General features: G+C 44.2%; 1 protein-coding gene across 2 annotated transcripts in view; it reads left to right on the top strand.

The window, feature by feature from the left end:
• LOC126521192 (intermembrane lipid transfer protein VPS13A-like) overlaps positions 1-23,625 on the top strand; it is an 820,642-nt gene that overhangs the window by 203,282 nt on the left and 593,735 nt on the right. For both annotated transcript variants that reach the window (XM_050169804.3, XM_055065737.2), the window contains 5 exons: positions 3,076-3,369; positions 4,385-4,458; positions 4,515-4,657; positions 7,696-7,886; positions 11,943-12,049. In XM_050169804.3, coding sequence (XP_050025761.2) covers positions 3,076-3,369; positions 4,385-4,458; positions 4,515-4,657; positions 7,696-7,886; positions 11,943-12,049 — 809 coding nt within the window. The remainder of the gene's footprint in view (positions 1-3,075; positions 3,370-4,384; positions 4,459-4,514; positions 4,658-7,695; positions 7,887-11,942; positions 12,050-23,625) is intronic.

Here is a 23,625-nt window from a genome sequence, read left to right as displayed (position 1 = left end):
TAGCGTTAGTCAGAAAGAAAGACAACACACTGCGCTTCTGTGTAGATTATAGAAAGTTGAACCGTGTCACCAAGCGCGATGTTTATCCATTGCCACGCATCGACGACGCATTGGATCGTCTACAACATGCCAATTTTTTTTCTTCGTTGGATCCTAAATCAGGGTATTGGCAAATCGAAGTCGATGAACAGGATCGTGAAAAAGCAGTGTTTGTGACACCTGATGGGCTTTATGAGTTCAAAGTTCTCCCCTTCGGTCTCTGTTACGCACCTTCCACCTTTCAGCGGATGATGGATACCGTGCTTGCTGAACTTAAATGGCAAACCTGCCTTGTATACTTGGACGACGTCATCGTGTTCTCGAGCATGTTTGACGAACATCTCGCACGACTCGAGAGTGTCCTCGCGGCGATCCGCACTGCCGGCCTCACCATCAAGCCTGAAAAATGCTACTTCGGGTTCCAAGAGCTGAAATTTCTTGGCCATGTCGTTGGTCCTAAAGGCATCCGACCAGACCCTGACAAATTAGCTGCCGTGGTTGAGTTTTTGCCACCCACAGACAAGAAGGCTGTCCAATGCTTCCTTGGTTTGTGCGCATATTATAGGCGCTTCGTCGAGGGATTCTCGAGAATTGCTGAGCCTCTGACATGGCTCACGCGCAACGATGTTCCTTTCATGTTCAATTTCATTGTTCCTTTCATGTTCGCCATGCTACCTCTGGTTGATAATAGCCCTCCCAGCGAACACGCAGAAGAATTCGTACAAAGAGCCGAAAAAGCACGCCAGCTTGCTCGGTATCGTATCCGGAGCCAACAGCATACCGACACCCTTCGCTACAACCAGGGTCGACGCGACATCCATTACAATACCGGCGCCCTCGTGTGGGTCTGGAGGCCCATCCGTCGCCGTGGACTCTCGGAAAAGGTGCTCCGCTGGTATTTTGGTCCCTACCAGGTTACACGCCGCCTTAGTGACGTGACCTACGAACTCGTTCCTTGCAGTTCTGACCCCGGCTTGCTCCGTCGTCGTCCTCGCGCGGAAGTTGTTCATGTAGTACGCATGAAACCCTACTATGCACGCGCATAGTACGTGGACGCCGAGATGCACCTGAGGAGCTCCATTTCTTGTCTCCGAAAGAACTTTTTGATGCGACTGAAACAGTCTCTTTTCGCATGGGGGCGCAATTGACGCAATGATGTGGGGCTCTCGCATCGCGGGACGGCGTGCGCAAAGGTCGGTGCCATGAAAGACGATGAAGCGCGTGAGCTGCACGTTTTTCTCCTGGCCCGCCATTAAACAGAAGCGTCTATTTTGTAAGACTCCGTCTTCAATCTACGTTACAATATGTTCTTGGTGTTCCAGAGAATCGTATGCATTGCAGGACGAGCTAGCAAAGTGATTAGTCTAGGCATGGACCACAATACCATTTTTGATTGTTGCTTAATAAATGCAGACTATGTGGGGATCAAGGTGTCTTCCTGTGCCTCATCCCACAGGTCGTGTGTGGTGCTTAGCTTGGTCACTGGGAACTGCTGCCCAGTGGCAACATGGCAGACACGGTTAGCGCAGCAAAGCTGCCTTCCTGTGTACTTCTCCCTCTTGGTGCTGATTCACAGCACAAGCACACGTTTCCAGGACGCACCCTAATTGGCCGCCTGAGTAGTGGCCCCTGTGCGCCTTCTCCACCTGAGCCCTCTTCCGCTGAGCTCTTCATCGCTGTGGCAGATACTAACAGGCTCGCAACATGTTGCTTACATGGGACCTCTGCTGCCACAGCTTCTCGTTCTTGTGCTTGGTGGACCACTATCTGGTTAGCTATAATGCAGCGGGTGTTCATACTTGATTGGATTTAAGGTGAGCCTTCGTTCACAAGCACCATGATGGTTGCACTGTGTTGTATTTTGGTATGTCTTAGGTGCTTGAGGGTATGTCAAATAATAAATAAATGAATGAATGAATGAATTAATTAAATAATTACTTAATTAATTAATGCATAAACCCGTCTTTATTGGCGATCTGATTCCAGAGCCTTCTCTCCGCAGTGAGAGTTGACAAACCCTGTCATAGCGTCTCTGTGCATTGCGATGTAGAGTGTCATGCCCTTTCCTGACCATTACTCGAGTGACGCACCATGGACCGTGTGAAAAACATATTGTGGCTTTTAATAGACAGTGATAAAGTGCTGTCTAAGAGCGATAACAATGGACATTAGCTAAATAAATGTTCATTCTGTGAAGTTAGTTTGTTCGTTTTGTCTTTTCTTATTACTGGTATCTGAGGTATGCTGCGTTTTTCTTGCTAAAATGTTGGGTGCGCATCTGATTTCTACTTTGTTTAGCAGCTCTGTGATTTTACATTAGTTTTCTCCTTTGAACCATTAAAAAAGCGAGTGCATATTAAATTCATGGGTGTTTTAGAATTGGGGCAAATACTGCTGATGAATTGCAATCTTTTTCTGTGTTTTTTCTGCCTCTTGTTTAGTTTGACCAACTAGATAATTAGACTAATTTCACTGGCCCCGTCCAGACCGAATTAACTAAAATTGTCTGTACTTGAGCCTATATGTGATATGGAAAGCACTTTTCTGCCTAAGCCAAGACGGGCCAATAGGTCAAATAACTCTTCCATCGTTGAGTGCTCTAAAAAAAGTGTACCACTGCTGTGACAATGCTGGTGAAAACATTCAAAAAATGTATCTTGGATAAAAATTCAATACCTGCACATGTGAGATACAAAAAACAGAGTTGTAATCTGCATGCAGTATGTATGGTTGATTGCAGGGCAAGTGTTGTGCCACATGCTTGCCTCCTTCGCCCTCATTTAGTACATGTGTGCCTGCAGTGCCGCTCACTCTGGATGTTGTTGCACTGCTAGCCTATTGTGCTGAAGCAGTGCATGCTGACAGTGTTGGAGAGCTGGGGATGTGCCCTGTTGTGGTTCCAAGAAGGTGGCCGCACACTTTGTCAATATGGAATAGGAGTTACTGAAGCAGGAATAAGTGGGTGATCAACAAGGAACCTGGCCAAGTGGCATTGCAGGGGTACATTCCCAGGGGTGTGGCTTCACTGCGATGCAGGTTCAGACCAGTGCTTGTCGGCATCTGACCACTCGGATGAGGAAGACTGGGGCCGTGCTTTGGATGTGCCGGGTTTTGATGACAATGTGTCGGCCAGCAACACCATCAACTCGCTGCTGCGTTTTGTGCTGGGCGAGGTGTGCCTGCACTTGGCCCGCTCGAGTGACCAGGCAGACAAACCGTATCTGATGCTGCGCTTGGAAAAGCTCTGTGCTGATGCTGCACTCATGGAATATGGACCTGCATTTCAGGCCAGCATTAGTGGCATCTACCTGGTTGACAAGCTTCACATTGGTGAGTTCCTGCCCCTATGGCACAACTTGTGAGCAGCTGCACGTCAATGGCTCTCACAGATATCACTTTCATCTATCGGATGAGCCAGCAGACATTGCTCCGATCAGGCGCTGAATACATTTTTCTAAATAATAATGGCTATCTTGCAGTGTTGCACATTTGGATGAAACACTTGTGGCATGTTTGATCAGATTGCTTTTTTTTAGTGGCGAAACTGATGAGACCTTACCTTTTTCTACTGAGAACTTGTTTTCAACTTCTGCTATCATTTCTTCAAGCACCCTTTTGTGTGACTGAATGAAATGGATTTCTTCAATAATCTCCACTCACTTGTCTCAAGTGAATATCAGTGTCATAATGGCTGTAAATAGGTATTTTTTTTTAGCCTTAGTCATAGACCGCAGATGTTGCTTGACAACATAGAAAAATGGACATTTTTTTAATAGCATGTGTAAACTGATTAATTGACTTGTATTCGGTGTACAAAGCCAGACGCAACACACTGCAGAGAACTAAACCTGCTGCTTTCCACTAGCATCGCTCAGTGTAATTGCTCAATGCCATTAAGTATTGCCCAGCAACCTTGTCGTAAAATCATGTCTGCTGACTGGTGGGGTCTCTTGTAAGTCTCCTACTGGGAACACAGCTGCATGGCCAGCAGCTGAACCTCGTGTAACCTGCCTATGAATTGCTTGAGAAGTACAGCATTGTGCTGAAAAATCACTATTGCTCAGCTTAAGATCATAATTGGCATGCAACCAGAGGACCAAGTGTGGCTTTTAAGCCCATGGCACCCTGAGTAGAAAGTAAAATAAGTTTTCTTGTACAGAAAAGCAGGTGCAAAAAATTTTGCTTATTTTTTAGAAAAACTTGCAAATTTAAGGCAAAATTAAAACATCAAGTGAATGAGGGCTCGGAGTAGCATTGGAGTTTGTGCTCAAGTGCCACTTAATCTTTCTGTCTTTTAGGGATTTAAATAAATTCTGGCACCAGGTTTGTGTGTACTCTTTTGCAGGCCCCACTGGTGAATACCTTGAGCTGCTCACGTCTGAAGCGGCTAAGGACATGATCTCCATTCTCTACCGCAAGGCATGTGCCCGATCATTGGTAATGCTGTGCACCCGCTCACTGGCCATTCATTGCAGGTCAAAGCGAGCTGCCCAGAGTTCAAGTCGGACTTTCACCAGGTGGAGCACTCAGCTGTGGTCGACTTCACCTCGGTCATTGTTACATTCCATCGAGAGGCACTACTCACGCTGGGCCGATACCTACTCTATGTGTATCAAAAGTATGTGCATGCTGCCACGTATTTAGCCAGAATACGTGTGCCTCACCCATTGCCAAGCAGTGCTGCTAAATGAACTTGATGGAGCATCTTGATTGTGCTTACAATGCAATGTGAAACATAGACAGAGACGAGAAACAACATGGACAACGGCGACTTCTAAGTGATTTTATCGAAGCCAAGATCTTCCTTAGCTGGCTTCAGATGGATTTAGCATATATGGGATCTGGGTAGCTAGCAACCACTTCTACAAAATTTCAGTTTCGCCATAAGGGCATAGCAATGAATGCGATAGCAACAGGTTATGACAACAGGTTATAGCAAGAGGTTGGAATATTACAACGTCAACAAGTAAGCATAAGCTAAGTAAAAACATTCTGTTGTGCTAGTGGTTCTTTATTTGAATCCCACCATCGAACAATTTCATTTATGTTTATTAATTAAAGCCAGTGTCTTTCTTAACGATTTTACCGCCACTTTTCTGTATAGGGTATGTTTCAAACCTCTTTAGCCGGGCTGTTCATGGAGGTAGTGCACAGCCGTGCCAATAAAATTACATCATTTTCAAGTTTGGGCTCTGTCCTTGTTTCACACTTAATATTCTGGTCTGAGAAGATTTAAGATAGCAGGCATGTCCTGTTCGTGTTTTGTTTCATCACATCTGTTTGTGGGCTGCCTTTCTCAAAATTCTGAGGAATAATCTTGTCTTCAAGAATGTTAAGACCTGGTATGAGCAACTTTAGTGATAGAATGGTGTGGCAACATAACCCGTATATACCAGATGTCATATAGCAAGGCATGGCATATAGCACACATATACCCAAATGTATATGAAACGTCACGGCGCTGACGCCGACGCCAGCAAAAATTCGCTTAGTGTTCGTATAATTGCTATTGTAATAAAAAAGAAAAATGGTCACTTAGGTTACTGGTATTAAATGATGCATCATCATGCCGGGAGCACGTAGCTAAGTCAGCAACTAAGGATATATTGAAAAGTGAGTGTAATTAGCTGTAAACAAGGTGAGATTTCAGTCTCTGCATAGCAGTCGCCCTTTGCTGTGCTGTCGCCAAGTGCCATCTAACTTAACTGCTGTGCCCTCCGTCAAATGATGTGAAGTGCCCAAGCACTTCACACCGATAGTGTGCCACGATGCACACGCACTACACGCTGCGCATGGCAGGAAGGAGGGTGTGCGCATTGAGGCATTGTAGAGTTCGGGAAGGAGGAGAGCTGGGTCGGAGATGTGTGCTGTCGTCCTTGAGCAGAAGGGGAGTATTACCGAGGGCTCCATAATGGTCATCATCATCATCAGCCTGGTTATGCCCACTGCAGGACAAAGGCCTCTCCCATACTTCTCCAACTACCCCGGTCATGTACTAATTGTGGCCATGTTGCCCCTCCAAACTTCCTAATCTCATCTGCCTACCTAACTTTCTGTCGCCCCCTGCTACGTTTCCCTTCCCTTAAAATCCAGTCCGTAACCCTTAATGACCATCGGTTATCTTCCCTCCTCATTACATGTCCTGCCCATGCCCATTTCTTTCTCTCGATTTCAGCTAAGATGTCATTGCGTTTGTTCCCTCACCCAATCTGCTCTTTTCTTATCCCTTAATGTTACACCTATCATTCTTCTTTTCATAGCTCGTTGCGTCGTCCTCAGTTTAAGTAGAACCCTTTTCGTAAGCCTCCAGGTTTCTGCCCCGTACGTGAGTACTGGTAAGACACAGCTGTTATACACTTTTCTCTTGAGGAATAATGGCAACCTGCTGTTCATGATCTGAGAATGCCTGCCAAATGCACCCCAGCCCATTCTTATTCTTCTGATTATTTCACTCTCATGATCCGGATCAGCAGTCACTACCTGTCCTAAGTAGATGTATTCCCTTACCACTTCCAGTACCTCGCTACCTATCGTAAACTGCTGTTCCCTTCCGAGACTGTAATAATGGTAGATTTCCTTTAATAAACGTCACCACAGCATGGACATGTTACGTGGTGAAGCATTCTAGAAATGCCTCTCGTGTAGTGAAGCATAATAGCTGCACTTGTTGGCTATCAAAAAGAGGATCGCCACATGGCTTTGAAAATGCAAAAGGCCTCCTGGTCTGATACACATGTTCCACAAGAAAGCATGGATGGCACTCAGTGTTTTCACTGAGTGATTCCGGGCTTGAGATGTTTAACTGAAAATGTCTGCGCCACCAGGTTTTTGTCTAGGAGAGTTTCCTTGAATGGCAATTTAAGGTTCTGCAATTAAGGTTCTGCAAGGTGCAGACATAGGACATTCAATGAAGCTTCTGTTTGCTGCAGCCTCGGTGAGCGTGGTGGTGCCTGTCTTCTCTAAATTTCTGTGGTTACACGGATGTTTGTTGTGGGGATGCGCGACTCTCACGTGTCCCCTTATATGTTGTTTTCCCGCATAGCTCCCGTCTCCTGTAATCTGGCTTCGCTGCGTGGCCTGGTTCCTGCGGCAGTCGGTGTGGTTGAAGCGCATTGCGAGAGATGGCGCGAGTGTGGCTGTGTTCAACGCCACCTAACAGTTTTGCAGGGTTACTTGGGCGCGGAAAGGAGAAGGCTCTTCCTCTTTATCTTGGGATCGGCAAGTGGCACGGACATTCTGCATGTGCGCCGATCCATGCTTCTACAAGACCGTCTCGTGAGGCCTACTCCGGAATGGACGAACACAATCGTTAGAACGGGCCACCGTTTGCGTGACCGTACACGCGAACGACCAGGCGTTGGTGTCTAGCATGGGGCGAACATATTCCCTCGTAGTCCGGTCATGGTGAGTCGGACTTCTTCAATTTGTCGCACGCCCATCGGCATGTTTTGTGGATAGCAAATCGGCTAGCAGGCATTGATCTATGAAAGGTGCGATAAATGCCCTTGCAATTGTTTACCCTACTGTGTTGTCATTCCTTTGTCCCAAGAGCACGGGTGAGAACCCCACATTGTCAACTCATAGCACTTGCTAGTACATGAACTGTACAGAAAGTTGCATTTTTAATTGACAGGTGACAAATCTTGGTGATTCCAGGCTTAATGTCAAAGACCTAGGCTGCGCAAAGGTCATCCCTGAGGTCAAGCGAACCACTGGACTTTTCCTCGGTGACCAAGACCCGCCAGTTCCTCCAGGCTCAACCAAGCTGAATGTCGTACTTCGTGTCCATGAGGTCAGGGCTCGACTGTGCGACGTTGATGTGGAGCTTGCTGACATCCGTGTCTCTGGTGAGCATGCTGCCAGCTGTTAAACCTTGGCTGGTGAACCTCCCTGTTACCTTGACAGACACACTTCCTCATAATATGCAGAATTTTGCTCTGAATTTGAATTAATGCTCAAAAAATTAATTGAAGAGAACAAAAAAATTGTCGTCTGTGGTGATGTCAGTATAAACATTGCTGACCTAAACAGCCAATCCTGTTCTGAATACGTGTGCTGCTTTCTTAATTGTTGTTGTTCATCATGAATACATGCCCCAAATAGGTGTGATCCAAATGGTTCTAAAACTTTGATCGATCATATTTTTGCCAGTTTGACTAACGACTATATTACAGCAGGAGTGTCAAATTATGCTATTACAGATCATTATTATGTATTTTTGTGTTCTGGCTCCAAACACATTCCCCGTATTAGAGATAATGTGTATACAGATTCTGACTAAAATTTGTTGAAATCATTCAATATACTAAAGGGAACAATGCATATATCAGGAAAAAAATGCAGAAACAGCGTTTGATTCTCAGCTAAGATAAGTGAATCTAGCAGTCAGTGTTCTTCTGAAACTACAGTCACGCAATGGTTTCGTAAACCTAGGAATCCTTGGATAAATAAGGCACTAATGCGTTCAATATTCAAAAAAGAAAATCTTCATAGGAAGCTCAAGGCAGAAGCATTAAATTATTCTCTAAGACGTCGACTAAAAACTTATGCTAATATACTGGGTGCTGCTTTGAAACACGCTAAACGTGACTACTATCAAAATAAGATTAAGAAAAACAGTAACAATACCAGAAAGAAATGGCAACTACTTAAAGAACTTAATACCAAAGAACCTAAATCACACCCAGCCAACATAACTTTTAATAAACATAGATACATGGATACTAATGACAGCTGACGCTCATTTCAGCACCCCAGTAGATACAGATAAAAACACTCAGTCAAAACTCGCACAGTCCCTATTCTTTTTTTCTGTACCCTACAGTTCCGGAGGAAGTTAACAAAATTATCTCATCACTAAAGCCTACTGGCCCAGATCTTGATTGCCTTCCAAAATTAAACTTGTATCGAAAGAGCTCTCGCCAATCTTGGCCGATTTAATCAACAAACTTTTTTCAGCTGCTGTATTTCCTCGAAGCCTGAAGCCAGGAAAAATAATTCCCATCTTTAAGAAAGGTGACCGCAAATCCATTAACAATTATTGCCCAATTTGCATTTTACCATTATTTAGTAAAGTAATTGAAAAAACTAATATATATTACTGTTTAATGAAATGCTTATCTAAATTTAGCTTGCTATCTGATGATCAATTTGTTTTCCGACAAGGCCTCTCTACTTAAGTCGCATTAACCACTTTCACTGACAGAGTTAAACTAGCAATAGATGAGGGCTTAATCTTTGGAGCTGTGTTTATTGATTTCACTAAGGCATTTGATGCAATGAGTCACCACATCCTCTTTAATAAACTTGATTGTTACAGCATATCTGAACCACCTTTACAACTAATATAAACCTATCTTACTAATCGGATGCAGGTTGTTCAGGTAAATGATTGTCTCTCAACACAAAAATCACTAACATAGGCGTTCCCCAGGGATCAATCTTGGGGCCTATTTTGTTCTTGCTGTTCAATAATGATTTACTACTTAGATTGAAACACACTAACTCTCTCCTTTATACTGATGATACCACAATTTTTACCAAACATAAGAATGCACTTACGCTACATCTACTGAATGTTGATGTAAACAATGTTCACTGATGGTGCATAACAAACGCATTGCGTAGCAATCCATCGAAGATAAAATTCATGGTGTTTCATTCCCCTCGGTTATCGCCAAACATTTCTTCCTTAGCGGTGACACTTAATGGACACCTCATTCATACATCTGAGTCTACAAGATTTCTTCGAGTCACCTTGAATAAACATTTAATATCGCATGAGCATGCTCAGCCGCTTATTCAAAAAGTTTCTTTTGGCATTCATGTTGTTATCAAATTTCAGTCTTACTTTGAAACATAAATCCTTCTTTCCTTTATTATGCATTTATTCATAGTCATCTGTCGTACTGCCTATACACATGGGGCAATACGTACTGGTCACATCTTGGGTACCTTGAATGTTTGCAAAAGCAAGCTTTATGACTCATCACCTTCAACCCATTTTCATCTCCATCAGCCCCCATTTTTCGTAGCCTGAATATTTCACCTCTATGCAAACTTGTTAGTCATAAATTACTGATCATGTCTCGTCTTATAAATCATGAATTATGTATTCTCAGTTTTACTGATCTTAGTCTTACGAATACCAACAACACCAGGTTTTTCCCAAACCATAATCTGCTTTTACCTATAGTATGAACTAATTACGGCCGAATGAGAGCAATATTTTCATTTATATAACTTTGGAACATGTTACCTTCTGATTTAAAATTATGCACAATGTACTCATTTTGTCAATGTCTTAAAATCCATTTATTAGATAATCTATCGATTTGATATCCTTGTTTCCCTTCTTATGATTTCTTTGTTTTAAACAACCTATAATTATTGTTATTCGTTGCCATAATTGTCATGTATATCTTTGATAATGTATTTTTATCCTGTTAATCCACCATTGTCTGCTGACTGATATATCCATCCCCTGTCTACTTTTTGTTAGGAGGTCCCCCTGACAGTTTTCACATTGGGACCTCTGACTGCACACTCATCCTATGCAAATGTATTATAAAATTACGAAATGTCAATAAATTTCAACTTCAACTAAACTTCAATACTCGGGCTGTGACCTTATTTCAATTTTACACCTTTGAGATGAAACTTTAACGTGCGAGCGCCTGTCTTAATGCATGGCAATGGAGAAATGCTTTTTCGCAGCTACCGATGCACTGGTTTTGGTTAGGTTTGTTGCACTTAAAGAAATAACTTAAAGGGACACTAAAGATAAAAATGATGTATCCTGTATTAGTAAAGTACCCTTCTGCAACACCGAAAACACTACTCTTACTTGGATTACAATAAACCGGAACAGGTGCAAAAAGGCAAGATGAGTGCTGATGTGTGTAGCTCGCCATGGCATTGATTTTGACATCTGTTAGGGCCTAGATGAAACTGTTTATCACTAAAAATTGAATACATTGTGTTCCGAAAAGGAGCCAACAATTGAACATGGCAAGTTTCGGGTACTATTACTGCACTAACGCGGCCGAAATAATAAAAAAAGAATTGATGTGAAATCTATGACGTCACACTAACATGCCGGCATTGGTGTTCTGGCGTGAAATTCATAAAATGAAACTTTGACCTTCATTTTCTGTTTTAATGATCAACTTATTGCGAAATAGGCAATAATAGTGTTTGTCAGTCTAAACTGTTTTAATGCTTCTTTTTAGTGTCCCTATAAAATATAGCGACTGTAGGAAGCAGATTTTTTGTTTAAAATGTCAATTTTCTTACAAAAGTAGTTAAAAAATTGCTAGATTAAAAAGAAAGAAGAAAACTCAAGTATTAAGTCTACAACTTAGCAATGAGTAACAATATCACAATTTTGTAAACTGTGCATAATTGTACATCTAAGGCTGCCAAAATTCACATGTGTTACACCACTCTGAAGTATACCAATTGTTGGTCAATAGAACTTTTGCAAAACCATCGTAAACATTGTAACAATTTCAGATAAGCTGTAAATTCATATTACAAATTTGTCTGTTATTGATGTGGATGCAGTTGACAGAACGTACCATGATATTGAGAGAGCATCTGTAGGGAAATGGAATTACTCATCTGTCGACATGACTGCCTTAGTCATACGAAAGGTCCACACTGCAAATTGGGCTTGTTTACCTCCAATAAAATACTTGATATAGTTAACATCAAAGAAAGATGAAAAAAAAAAGGAAGGAAAAATGCTACAAGTGCTAGGCTGCTTTTCTTTTTTGTTCCACTTGTCACTTAAGGACAGTCATTGCTGCTGGCTTCTCTTTGAAGTAAGCATGAGCACAAAGCCCCTTTCACACGAAACTTCCATGCCCCCAGTACAGTGTGCTTTCTGTCTGATGTTCCAGGGTTTGATTGTGACTATGTCCAGAAGGCAAATGAAAAGGTGATAGTGCGGCTTGACTTGACACACCTATCTGTAACTGACCTCATGGAAACGACACTCTATACCAAGGTAAGGAACTTCACATGCAAAGTTTGCTATGGAACTGATTTTTCTTTGCATCTGTCTTTCAAAAGGAAGAATGCTCTCACATGTATAAAAAGATGCATAAACTCAGTAAGATCGAGTTCGTTGCAACAGGCCAGCAGGAGACATTTTTTTCACCATAAATGCTTGTGACATTATCCTCACTTGTAATGGGGATACGGCACAGTGTCGCATGTTTCGTGTGCCACAAAATCCCTCGTGCACGCGAGCACCTCACTTCGTTGTCTTTAGCAAAAGAGAAATGCCGAGCACGCCCTGCCCCGGCTGATGCGATCACGGATTTTGGCTCTGAATGTGCTTCTGCTTTAGCCCGTTTCACATATTGTAACTTCGACTGCGTTTTTACACTCGCGAATTAATAGTTGCAGCAGATGGGCAGTCAGACCCTTCGTACATGTGATTTTCAATGTTCCAAGTGCTGAACTTCTCTGTGAAAATCTACATGTGTTGAAGGATGGGGAAACGATCTCAACGTGGATCGTAGACACGTCTTTGTGGCCTCCCTATGTCACAAAAATAGTTGCTAAGTTGTTTTACTTTGTTTTCACCAAAGCGAACTGACGCCAAGAATAATTCAGTTTTCTGTTAGGTGTTCTAAAACTGGTGCAGTGTAACATAGAAAGGACAAAACAAGCCGAGCCGGCCAGAATAAAGAACAGAGCGCGGCCATATTTGCATAACATCTCTCACACATTAAAAAAGATTGGCCGCAAGGGTAGCGTGGAAGCAGTGCTTTCCACGCCGGATACTCTACGTAGGCTTTGGGCGGCCGTAGATCCTTTCCATTTATTTATTTATTTTAATTTTATTTATTCAATACTGCCAGCAACCTTTTGGCCACCAAGGCAGAATTGGGTACATTGCATTACAAGTTATTTATGCTACTAATCATTGTCATGCTGCGACGATAAAAGGACAATGACATAAACAAACACCAGCAAGAGTAATACAATGAACAATCAGCACTTATTAACATATGGACACCTTCGAAAGGGTAACAAAGAACATGCAGTCAATCACAAGAACGGAACAACGGCTGTTAAAAAAGATTCCGACGTTGACAGGTTCACCACCTCATTCAGCAGCTGTTCCATTGAACAATAGTCCTCAGGAAAAAGGAACCTTTGTACGCATGTGTTCTACATTGAGGTACTAAAATAGCCTTGCTGTGTTTCTTACGGGTAGGTCATGACATGTTATATTGCATGTATACCTGTAAATCTAGTTTTACTTGACTGTTAAAGGGACACTAAAGGTTAATATTAAGTCAACGTGGACTGTTGAAATACCATTCCAGAAACCTCGAAACGTTTGTTTCGTGCGAAGAAGAGACTTATTTTAAGAGAAAATGCGTTCTGAAGCGTCCGCGTACCTCTAGCACAGTTCAAATCACCCACCCTCCGATCGAGGAGTATTGACGTCATGGTCTCATAGTGACGTTGCTCCGTCGGTGAGTAAAACGGCTCCCGCAGACGGCACTACGGCTTTTCTGCGCAAAACGCAAACGCGCGGCCAGAAACAGAGCCAAGACAGAGCCAACAGCAGCGCGAAAGCGGAACTATAGTGGTTAGCGGAAAGGAAAGCGCACGACGATAAGCTTGTTCTTTGTTTTATGACGCCAACTTCGACGCTCATTGCAATGGACGACCCTGACAACGACACATTGGCTCGCGATGCTGGGCTCGAGTTCAGCGATTTAAGCACTGATGAACGTGACCTGCTGCTGAGTGCTCGCGCTGCCGGCGTCGTTGCGTACTACTACGCCGGTGGCCTGCTTTGAAAGGCACTCCACGCGACTTCAGTAAGTCGGCGTTGAACTCATAATCCTCTGGACGAAAGTGCAGCGAGCACACAATGTGATTTTTCAGCTCTTTGCCAGCGCGCTGTGACAGAGGTACGGCACTTAACCATTTCGAACAGAGAGGTTCACTCGTGGGCACACAGTGATAAGTAACGTTGGATTCGCCGCTGCAACTGCCCTTGGCCAAGTTCCGCGGACCGTTCGCGCATCCCACGACATCACATGGACGTGGCATTCTTGCCACTTGTTCCAAATGCAAGTTTCGCGAGCCAGCAGGACCACCACAGCACGACGCAATAAGGAAACAACTGAAACTCCAAAGCGTGCGCGGCGCAAAGTCGAGCGCGCGGAGTCGAGCAAAAACGAAACCTTTCGATCACCCGTACTACTCAAGGGTAACGTCAAAATGTTATTTTTTCTTAGAATCAAATAGAAGTAGGCAAGTAGCATTTTCTTCCATCTTATAATCTAACGAAATTATCTTTTTAATACGAGTAGTTGAGTACTAGTGACATAAATTGTGATGAGGAGTGCTTTCGTCATCGGGCTAGTACCGGAATGTCGCTGGAGGGTCTCAAATCGTGTCATGCATTTACCTCAATTTCTCGGTTACTAAAGCTCTGTTCGCGATAATATTGATGCCTTAGACGTTCTAGAGCATCGCTTTATCACTTTAACTTGACTTTCTGGTAACCTTTAGTGGCCCTTTAATGATGTTGAATACCATTTTTAGGCAATGCAACTTTCGCTGTGATTCGAGTGTGCAAAGACTGGACCACGTATAAAGACCAGACATGGACATCTGCCTACCATGGGCGTTGTAAACAAAGTGAAGCGATTTTTCAAAATACGTTCCATGTGGTTAGCTTCTGTTTTGGTGTGTGGATCCCACACTACATCTGCGTACTCAAGTAACGGGCGTATGAGGGACATGCATGCAACTAATTTTGTTTTACTGTTACAGTGTTTCAAGCGATGCCTGAGCAACCACAGTCGTTTTGATGCTGTAGAGATGATGTTTTTAATATGGGAGGTTGAACTTAATGTGGAATCAATAATTATACCCAAGTATTTGAACTAGTTAACAAGGATGATTTTGTTATTGTTGACATTGTACGCATAGGGAAATGGTTTTTTTTTACGAGTTATTGTCATCTGAGCGCATTTTGAGGTATTCAGAGTTGTCTCCTACATATGGCACCAGTTAGTAATAGCCATTAGGTAGTTGCTCAGTGCGGCTTGATCCTCGCTTGTTTCAGTGGTGTGGTAGACAATGCAGTCGTCTGCAAAAAAACGGCTGCGTATAGGAGAGTCGATGGCCAGATCATTGAGATATATAAGAACAAGGGGCCCAAGGACACAGCCTTGAGGAACCCCAGAAAGCACTGGTGCTGTATGAGACTTTGATTTAGCTATTTGTACATATTTATGGCAGTTAGAAAGGTAAGAGTGAAGCCACATTACAATTTCTCTATTGTTTAAGAGGCATTTAAGTTTTATCATTAAATTCAAATGTGACATGTGGTCGAACGCTTTCTAGATATAGAGAAAAATTACGTCTATTTGACCACCTTTGTCCAAGGTCACGAAGAATTCATTGGTGATATGAATCAGGCCACGCCGAAAACCATGCTGGTTGCTCATGAAAAAGTTCACGCTCTCCAAAAATGAGCTCACATGTTTAAAAATTAAGTGTTTGATAACCTTGCTGGTAGTGCACAACAGAGAAATGGGCCTATAATTTGCTACAGAGTACTTATCGCCGGATTTGTAGATAGGTATGACCTTTGCCGTTTTCCAATCTTTAGGAACTTCGCCTTTATGCAGACTTGTGCTGAGGATAAAAAATAAATATTTTGCGCACCATTCGGCGTATCTGTACAGAAAACAGTTTGGAATGTCGTCCAGTCTGGATGACTTCTTTGTGCCAAGGTGAAGAAGTGCTGAAAAAAATTCCCTGTTTTCTTATAACAAGGTTAAGTATATCTAGATTTTTGCCTCTAAATTCGAGAACCATGTCTCTTCCACGCAAAATACGCTGGAAAATATGTCATTAAAGGCTGATGCTATTGTACATGTGTCCGTAACGGCAGAGTTGTTCAAAAAGACTTTGCTTACAGGTTGTGTCTTATTTGTAAGATACCTCCAAAACTTTTGGGGGTCGCTAGTAAGGAAGTTGTGCATTCTGATGTTAAAGAACTAGTACTTTGACAAACTAATCTTCTTATGTAATTTTTCTCGAACAACTTGCAAGTTTTACTTTTTCTGTGAATGAGCACTTGACAAGCGCTTGACGCAACATTTTAGTTGAAGGATTTCACAGGTAATCCAAGGGTTAGAGCTGTCCACTTTTCTAAGTTTAAGAGGGACAAACTTCTGTATCCATTCATGAACCGTGTTTTGAAACTCAGCCATAAATCAGCGCTAGAAGTACCATCCGCAGCCATTTTATCTAGCATGTCATAGTTCAGATTGAGAAGGTCTAAAATACTAGTGTTGTCAGTGTGATTAAAGTAAAAAAACATGGTTTCTGTCCTCGCATCTTTATCCATCCGCACACCACTGTCTGTGTGACCGCGAAATGCGAAGGTTGTGGGTTCGGTTCCCACCTGCGGCAAGTTGTTTTTTCATCCACTTTAATTTCCATTAATTTATCGTTTCCCTATTTAATTTATTAAGCACAAGTAATTTCCCCTATGTTGTCCTTGGTGTCAGTGTTTGTTGGCTTCTCATGATATGACTAATAAAAATCGGGCCCCTCGGTTAACCCCCTTTATTCTCATGCACAAGAAGCGTTTTAGGTCTTGCGTTGTTGGGGTTGTTTATTTAATTCCACTATCATGTGGGGAGAGATATATAGGCCAAACTGTTCGATGCCTTAATGAAAGACTAACAGAATGTGATTGCAACGTGCACCGAGCTATACAGGGACACTTAGGGAATCACTGTCGCTGGACTTTGGAGTAAGCTAAATTTTTATTGGTGTGAAGTGCTAAACAAAGCACCGATCACAACTTACGCGGGAGAATTTTGAAGCTGATCTCATAGCAACAACTGGCAGCACTTGTATTAGCGCGCCATCTTTGTGCCTATCTTCTCGGGAAGTAAGATTTCTTGATCAATTTAATTGTTTATGACAGAATTGCGTGTTCTGTGGTGCATGAAGGTGTAGTCTTCTATTGGTGTGACATTTTGTAAAGTGTTGTGACGACATTCCTTGATGCTTTCTTGTAGCACTACCAGCTATATATCTTTAAAATTCTGCGCTCTGTTCTTTCATCTGGCCGGCTTGGCTTGTTTCTTCCTTTATATGTTACGCTGTACCAGTTTTAGAATGCAATACCAACTCGCCCAGTCCTCAACCCTAATGAGCTTCGTTAGGGGCTTGCAAATGCGAAAATTGCAGCTGCGCTGTGTTTGGTTCATGTGAAATGGCTTTGTGAAGTTTGCATTTGCTGAAATCATCGCTGCGAAAAATGCAGTGTAAAATCACACAATGCAAAATGGGCTTTATGGACTTCCTGATGTCAGCCCAGTGTGGGGATTGCACGCACAGTTACCGAACACCCGCAATCTGCAGGATGCCGCTGCGCTGGCTGCCTGTTGGGTTATAAGGTTCATCCAGGTCGACAGGACTGATTTAAATGATAACGCGATGCAGACAGAGGGAACGGCTACAAAAGCAGCACATTTCGGAAAGTGTGAAAGCACGTGCAAAGATCGGGCCAACTAGATGCAGGAAGGCAAGAAGATCGTATTGGAAACCCAACGATGAACTTATTATGTTCTCGTATATATACATATTATTTATATCTGTTCTCCCATGATTTTATGAGTATAATGAATAAGTGGCACGTGGATCATGTGAGATTGTTTGATAGAATGTCAGACGTCCATCTTGTCTTTAATGCTGCTTCAACAGAAATCTACCCAAAAGCGTGATCTTGTGACGAATCATTGACGAGCCACCTGTATGAACATATTTGCATCAAGCATTTCGTGACAGCTTGCAGCCCATTATCACATCGGCCAACGGCGAATTTTTGTCACGGCCACACTGCCTTAGTTAATCGATGCTGCTTCGTTGGACATCGGCTATTTACAGTTACGGTTTGGTGCGGGATCAACACAGATCTATTCGCAGCAGTTGCGCAACACTTGGAAAGCCGACAAACTGCCTAGCAAGTGAAAGTGAGTGTACGGGATGGCAAACGGGATGGCAACAAAGTTGTTCATGGATGGTCGCCACTTTTGCTACACACTGTACAGTGGCCTCTTGTTCCTGACGGTGTTCACAGAAGTACATCGGTCTTCTTTCGTAGCTTTTAGCAACCCATTTCGAAACTAGGTTTGAATTTATGTGGCGGGTACAAAAGTCATGCTACTAGTGCACTCATTGCCCAGCTGCATATATTGCATACAGTGGATGCCCAATGAGGGTAGAAAGGGGTGGTGGGGAGGGTAGTGACATACGAACTTGCCGTGACGCTCCAAATTTAAGAATCTTAGACAGGTAGCAAATCGTACCAAACCTAACAGTGAAAAGGTATAACAGCGAGTCGGCCTAGTTGGAAGAGATTCATCTTAAAGCTTTTGCGCGCAAACAAACAGGGACGAAGAAAAGGGCAAGACAAGGACGAGCGCTTTCTAACAACTGGTTTTATTTTTGAAGAACCACCTGCTTAAATACCCACAGATCTGCGCGATCTAGTCAACAGAGCACGCCTTGTGGGGATCGCACGCGCATCCCGATATCTCCGGAGCGGCCGCGCGGTTATCACGCGATAATCACGTGCTCGCTCGCGGAGGGTAGCGGGGAGAGGGCACCTTCGCCGCTCCCGCTGCTCTTCGCGCCTGGCCGCGACGCTGCAGCCAAGGCACCCCGTTCCCTCCTTTCCCTTTCTTGGAACCGGGGAGACTCCCTCTCCGCCGCTCGGGGAGAAGCGCTATTCCCCCGATGCACCGTTGTCTTTCGGCTGAAGAGCTTGCGACAGGCCGCATCTCAACTCAGCCGCTGAGACCGCCGCACGCCGTCCCCCTGTTGCGCCCGGCCTTTGTGTGCGACTGACCGCCCCAGGGCCCGAGCGCGGATCCACTCTGGGTGAGCTGAACTCTTATCAGCCTCTTTTGTGGTTCCCACATTGTGCGGTTTGTTTCACCCCAGACGTGCGGAATGCTCCGCCGCTGTGGTTGTTTTGTGTTGTATTTGTATGTGTTGTTGCTGTTGTTGTCTGTTGGTATCCTTGTACTCTAAGGTGAATAAACACCTTAGGTCGAGACTCACCCTGTCCCCCCTGGCCTGAACCCGCCGTGGTCGCAACTCACTGCGAACCGCGGGTTAGGGGTCACAGCTCTGACTGCTAGGGCTGCTGCGAAAGTGCTGGCGAGCGACTGCCGCTCCATCGGCGCTGTGCGATCCAGAGAAGGGTCAGGTGCGCACGCGCGAGCCTGAGTAATACCCCTATAGCCTATAGCGCATATGATACCCGCAGATCTGCGCGATCAAGTCAAGAGAGCACGTCAATAATACATATAACACTTGTGATAAAAGACGTGGGCAAAAGCCACCCGGTCAACATAAAAACAGCAAGGTGCATAAAACAACCACTTACAATAAAATGCGTTACAGATGTGATGATAGAAGTGAATTTTCTGTATCCAACAATGAAACAGAAGGATGTTGACCGGGTGGCTTTTGTCCACGTATTTTTATCACAAGTGTTATATGTATTATTGACGTGCTCTCTTGACTTGATCGCGCAGATCTGCGGGTATCATATGCGCTATAGGCGTGCTCTGTTAACTAGATCGCGCAGATCTGTGGGTATTTAAGCAGGTGGTTCTTCAAAAATAAAACCAGTAGTTAGAAAGCTCTCGTCCTTGTGTTGCCCTTTTCTTCATCCCTGTTTGTTTGCGCGCAAAAGCTTTAAGATGAAAAGGTACGTGCTCTTTACCGTCAGCACAAACGCAGTCGAACCACACTATTTCGGCTGCTAATGAGCTGATTAAAAAAATTCTTGTGGCAGAATGCACCCTAGAGGGCACATAACTTCCAGCGTATAACCAAAATTTTTTATGTGGCGTTGTGAGGCTCCCTTTAAGCTCCACTTCACTGGTTCTACATCAAGCTGTCATGTCTTGTCATCTACTTCCGGTTGTCTTGGAGTCTGCATGCAAAGCTTCCGCAATCTAGAGTTATTGTATAAGCTCCTAAAGGGAGCCTGTACAGTAACTCTATTCCAACCTCTCTGCTAGCCGCTTGGCCATCAATTCCCAGTGAGAGCTATCCAAGAAGCGTACATTGTGAGCATTCTGTCGCAGCGCCGAGGGTGTCTGGTATTCTGGTAACTGCAGGCAAGCTGGGTGTTCTGACAGATGGACGGAGGCATAAACTAAAGCTCCTCCATACTGCTACCATTGTAATGAAGGGGCTTTAGCATAAACGTGAGCTGCGTGCACGGTGAAGCTACCTGGTGACCCAGAGCTTAACCAGCCAAACACAGAGCTAATATTGCTGTAATGAAGTGCAAGACATTCTAAACATTTAAAAGGACATGTTCACGAGTACGTTCTTGCCAAAAATTTACGCCTGCAGCAAAGTAGAATACACTTTGCAGCAAAGTAGAATACACTTAGTTACTGTTGTTAAAGTAAAGCTTTCTTTTCCTGTTCCTTCGACTTTCCCACTGCTGTTGCTGCTGCTGTGGGCTGCTGTCATGCACACCGTGTCAGGGGGGTGGTTCAGAGCGTGTGTATAGATGACAGCGCGAGTAAGAGAGAAAAGGCGATGGGAGAAACTCATTTTCACCCCACCACGTCGAATGTGCACAATGCCCTCTGGAGCTCCCTGCCCGTCAACACATTAGCTGCTTGACAGCTGTAATTGTCTATGATTCCGCCCAGAAGCATTGCAGAAACTGCAGCACTTCCCTTTTACTAACATGTGAGGCCAGAGGGGACACAGATAGAACTGTAAAAAGGAGACGAAGCAGCGGTAGAAGAGGCAGTTCCAATATATGAGAGGGGGGAGGTGATGCGAGAAGGCAAGGAATCCCCACTACTATATGACAGCGGTTGGGGGAAACAGGATAAGCTTAAGTTCAAGATATGGCACAGTACATTGCTGCTATTTCTGAAAAATAAATGCCATGCGAATATGTCAAGCGGGCTACTTATGCACAGGGCGTGCAGAAGCAGAGCCGCATTAATTAAAACGCACCGCAGGGTTCAGGAGACACTACGAAAGCGGTCAACCATCAAATCAACACTTCTGTGGCCGCCGCATTGGCTTTGTGGCTATGGCATTGGTAGAGATCGTGGATTTGATCCCAATCACGGCAGCTGCATTTCAACGGGGGCGAAATAGAAAATTCACATGCACTTAGATTTTGGGACACGTTAAAGAATATCATGATGTCAAAGTTAATCCGGAGTCCGCCACAACGGCTTGCCTCATAATCCAAGTGTGGTTTTGGAACGTACAGCCCCATAATCCAATCCAAGTTTGACACTCCTGCCACAATGTGATGTGCCATGTGAGGAAATGACAACGCTCAACCCTCAGAAGTTATGCCTCAAGCAAACACCTCTCCCTGCATGTTCTATGTACTATGCAAACAAACAGTAGCGGTGCACGCATGGTAATGTTTAACATCAACTCACCACTCTTGTGTTAGCCTAAACGTTGAAGAAATTAAGCTTTAGCCGTCAACATCACCGCTAATTATCATCAATCAAAGCATCGAGCACAGAAAGCTTCGCTTACATCGATTCCCACAGTGCATGGGATCTGCATAATTTTAACTTTGGGTTTATCTGGTTGAGCTCTGTGCCACCAGGTGGCGTTACTGTGCAGGCAATTCACGTTGGCGCCTCCGCTCATCCAGTAAAACTCCCAGTCCACTTGCGCTTGCGTTTACCTGAATATCGGACACACTATCGCTCACTATTGTTGTTGTAGTCCGCCGGTGTGAAGTGACGGCCGCACACGGGTAGATGCTGGCACTGATCGAATACTGACAGCCCGATGCACTGCAGCCACTCCGCTCGCACGTTGCCTTGTAGAGGGACACGATGTTGCATCTTGACATGTCGCCGATCGTTATATTTGCAGACCGCAATGTAACAAGCACTTTCCACGGTGCTTAGGGGAAAAAAAATTTTGAGAGCAACACTGACCACGCAGCTCGCGTAAACACAGAGAATTTTGTAACACCAGCAGACGACACTTGCAGTGTGCCGGAGTGCTTGATTGTAGTGATAATTAAATTATCATTGTGTATTCTTTTTCTGTTACTCTTACAGCGAAGCTGTTAGCCTCTCAGTGGTCGGCATTTTTCGTGTCCGCGTCTGTTAGCAAAAATGTGGGCCGATCCTGGCAGCAGTGCAGACCAGGAGCAGTGGCTCATACCCCCATAAGGCAGAGGCCTCAAGCACTCAGCAAAGTGAGGCAAACAGTACTTACAATCTTTCGAATCATGTATGCAACATAGAACAGCGTACTTTACAATGAAGAACAAGCAAAAAACAAGCATCGAAACCATATAATTGATGATAAGGCACTCCTGATAACAATGCGAAGCATATAGCGTTCTCTGCACATGTTTTCCAGTAAAGATTACTGTTGTGCAAGTTGCTGCAGTGACGGCAGCTTGGGATGTGTGGAGTGACATCCCTAGCCTTTCGTGTATAAAAGAATCGGTCTAGCAACTGATTTCATTGCTACTATGGGCGGTGGTGTGCTGTCAAAATTACCATTACTCCCATTACTGCCATTACTCTAAATTACCATTACTGCCATTTCTTTAAAGCAATAAAGCATTGTATACACCACCTCAGCAGTTGTAGTGGGGGTTTTCAACAGCTTCCCTGTGACATTCGCTTTTGCAAAGCCAGGATGGCGAGTCACTTCTTTTTTATTGAAACAAATTAACCAATATTCCAACTATTACGAAGATTTCGTCACAGTAAAGTTGGAAGAATTATCGATGACACAACCTGGTTAGCCAATCGAACAGCTCGCCCAAGTGGCTTCAGTTGGGATAACTACGTGAATTGTGGGGGGGTGGTTGAAAACTCTGAGGAGTGGGCCGCTGTGATCAGAAGCGTTCCAAATTTTTAAAGCATTATAATAATTTACACACTTTACGCAGAGCGCTTAAATGCATCATTTAATGATCAGAAAGACCTACCCTAGCATCTCAGTACATTTGTACAATGTAGTCAATATCATTTCAGGGTCCCCTTCAGCACAATACGTGACTAATCCTTTAGCTTCAGAGGTAAAAAAGCACTTGAATCCATTCAACGGTGTCACATGTAAGAGGCATTCGGCACAGAAAGGAAGGAGAGGACGATGTGTACGTATCAATCCGAACGGCACGAGCCCTTGAGGCGTGTGCCCCGAGCTGTGATCGAGGGAGAAGCAGCGCCGAGCTGGGATTATCGACATGGCTCTGGGCCAAGAAGGTTGTAGCGTCAGCATCGCACTGGTGACGGGAGCCATGGAAGTTCGGTCAAGTCTGTAATGCTGGCAGTCCAGGGTGTGGCCATCGACCTTGGCAAAGTCGAGGCTGCAGCCTCGACTTTGCTGCAGCCTCTCACGGCAGTGCTGGGCACTCCAGGAAGGATCCCCTGTCAGAGGTAGACCAGCACAAACGATAGTCCCCGCGGCATCTCGTCAGCACTCGAAGAACAAGTAGCGGGGGAACCCGGAGTTAGGCCTAACTGGTGAGGCCGG

This window comes from Dermacentor andersoni, chromosome 6, assembly GCF_023375885.2.
Source record: "Dermacentor andersoni chromosome 6, qqDerAnde1_hic_scaffold, whole genome shotgun sequence".
NCBI lineage: Eukaryota > Metazoa > Arthropoda > Arachnida > Ixodida > Ixodidae > Dermacentor > Dermacentor andersoni.
The sequence above is the reverse complement of the archived record's forward strand: the minus strand, read 5'-3'. Positions and strand labels throughout refer to the sequence as shown.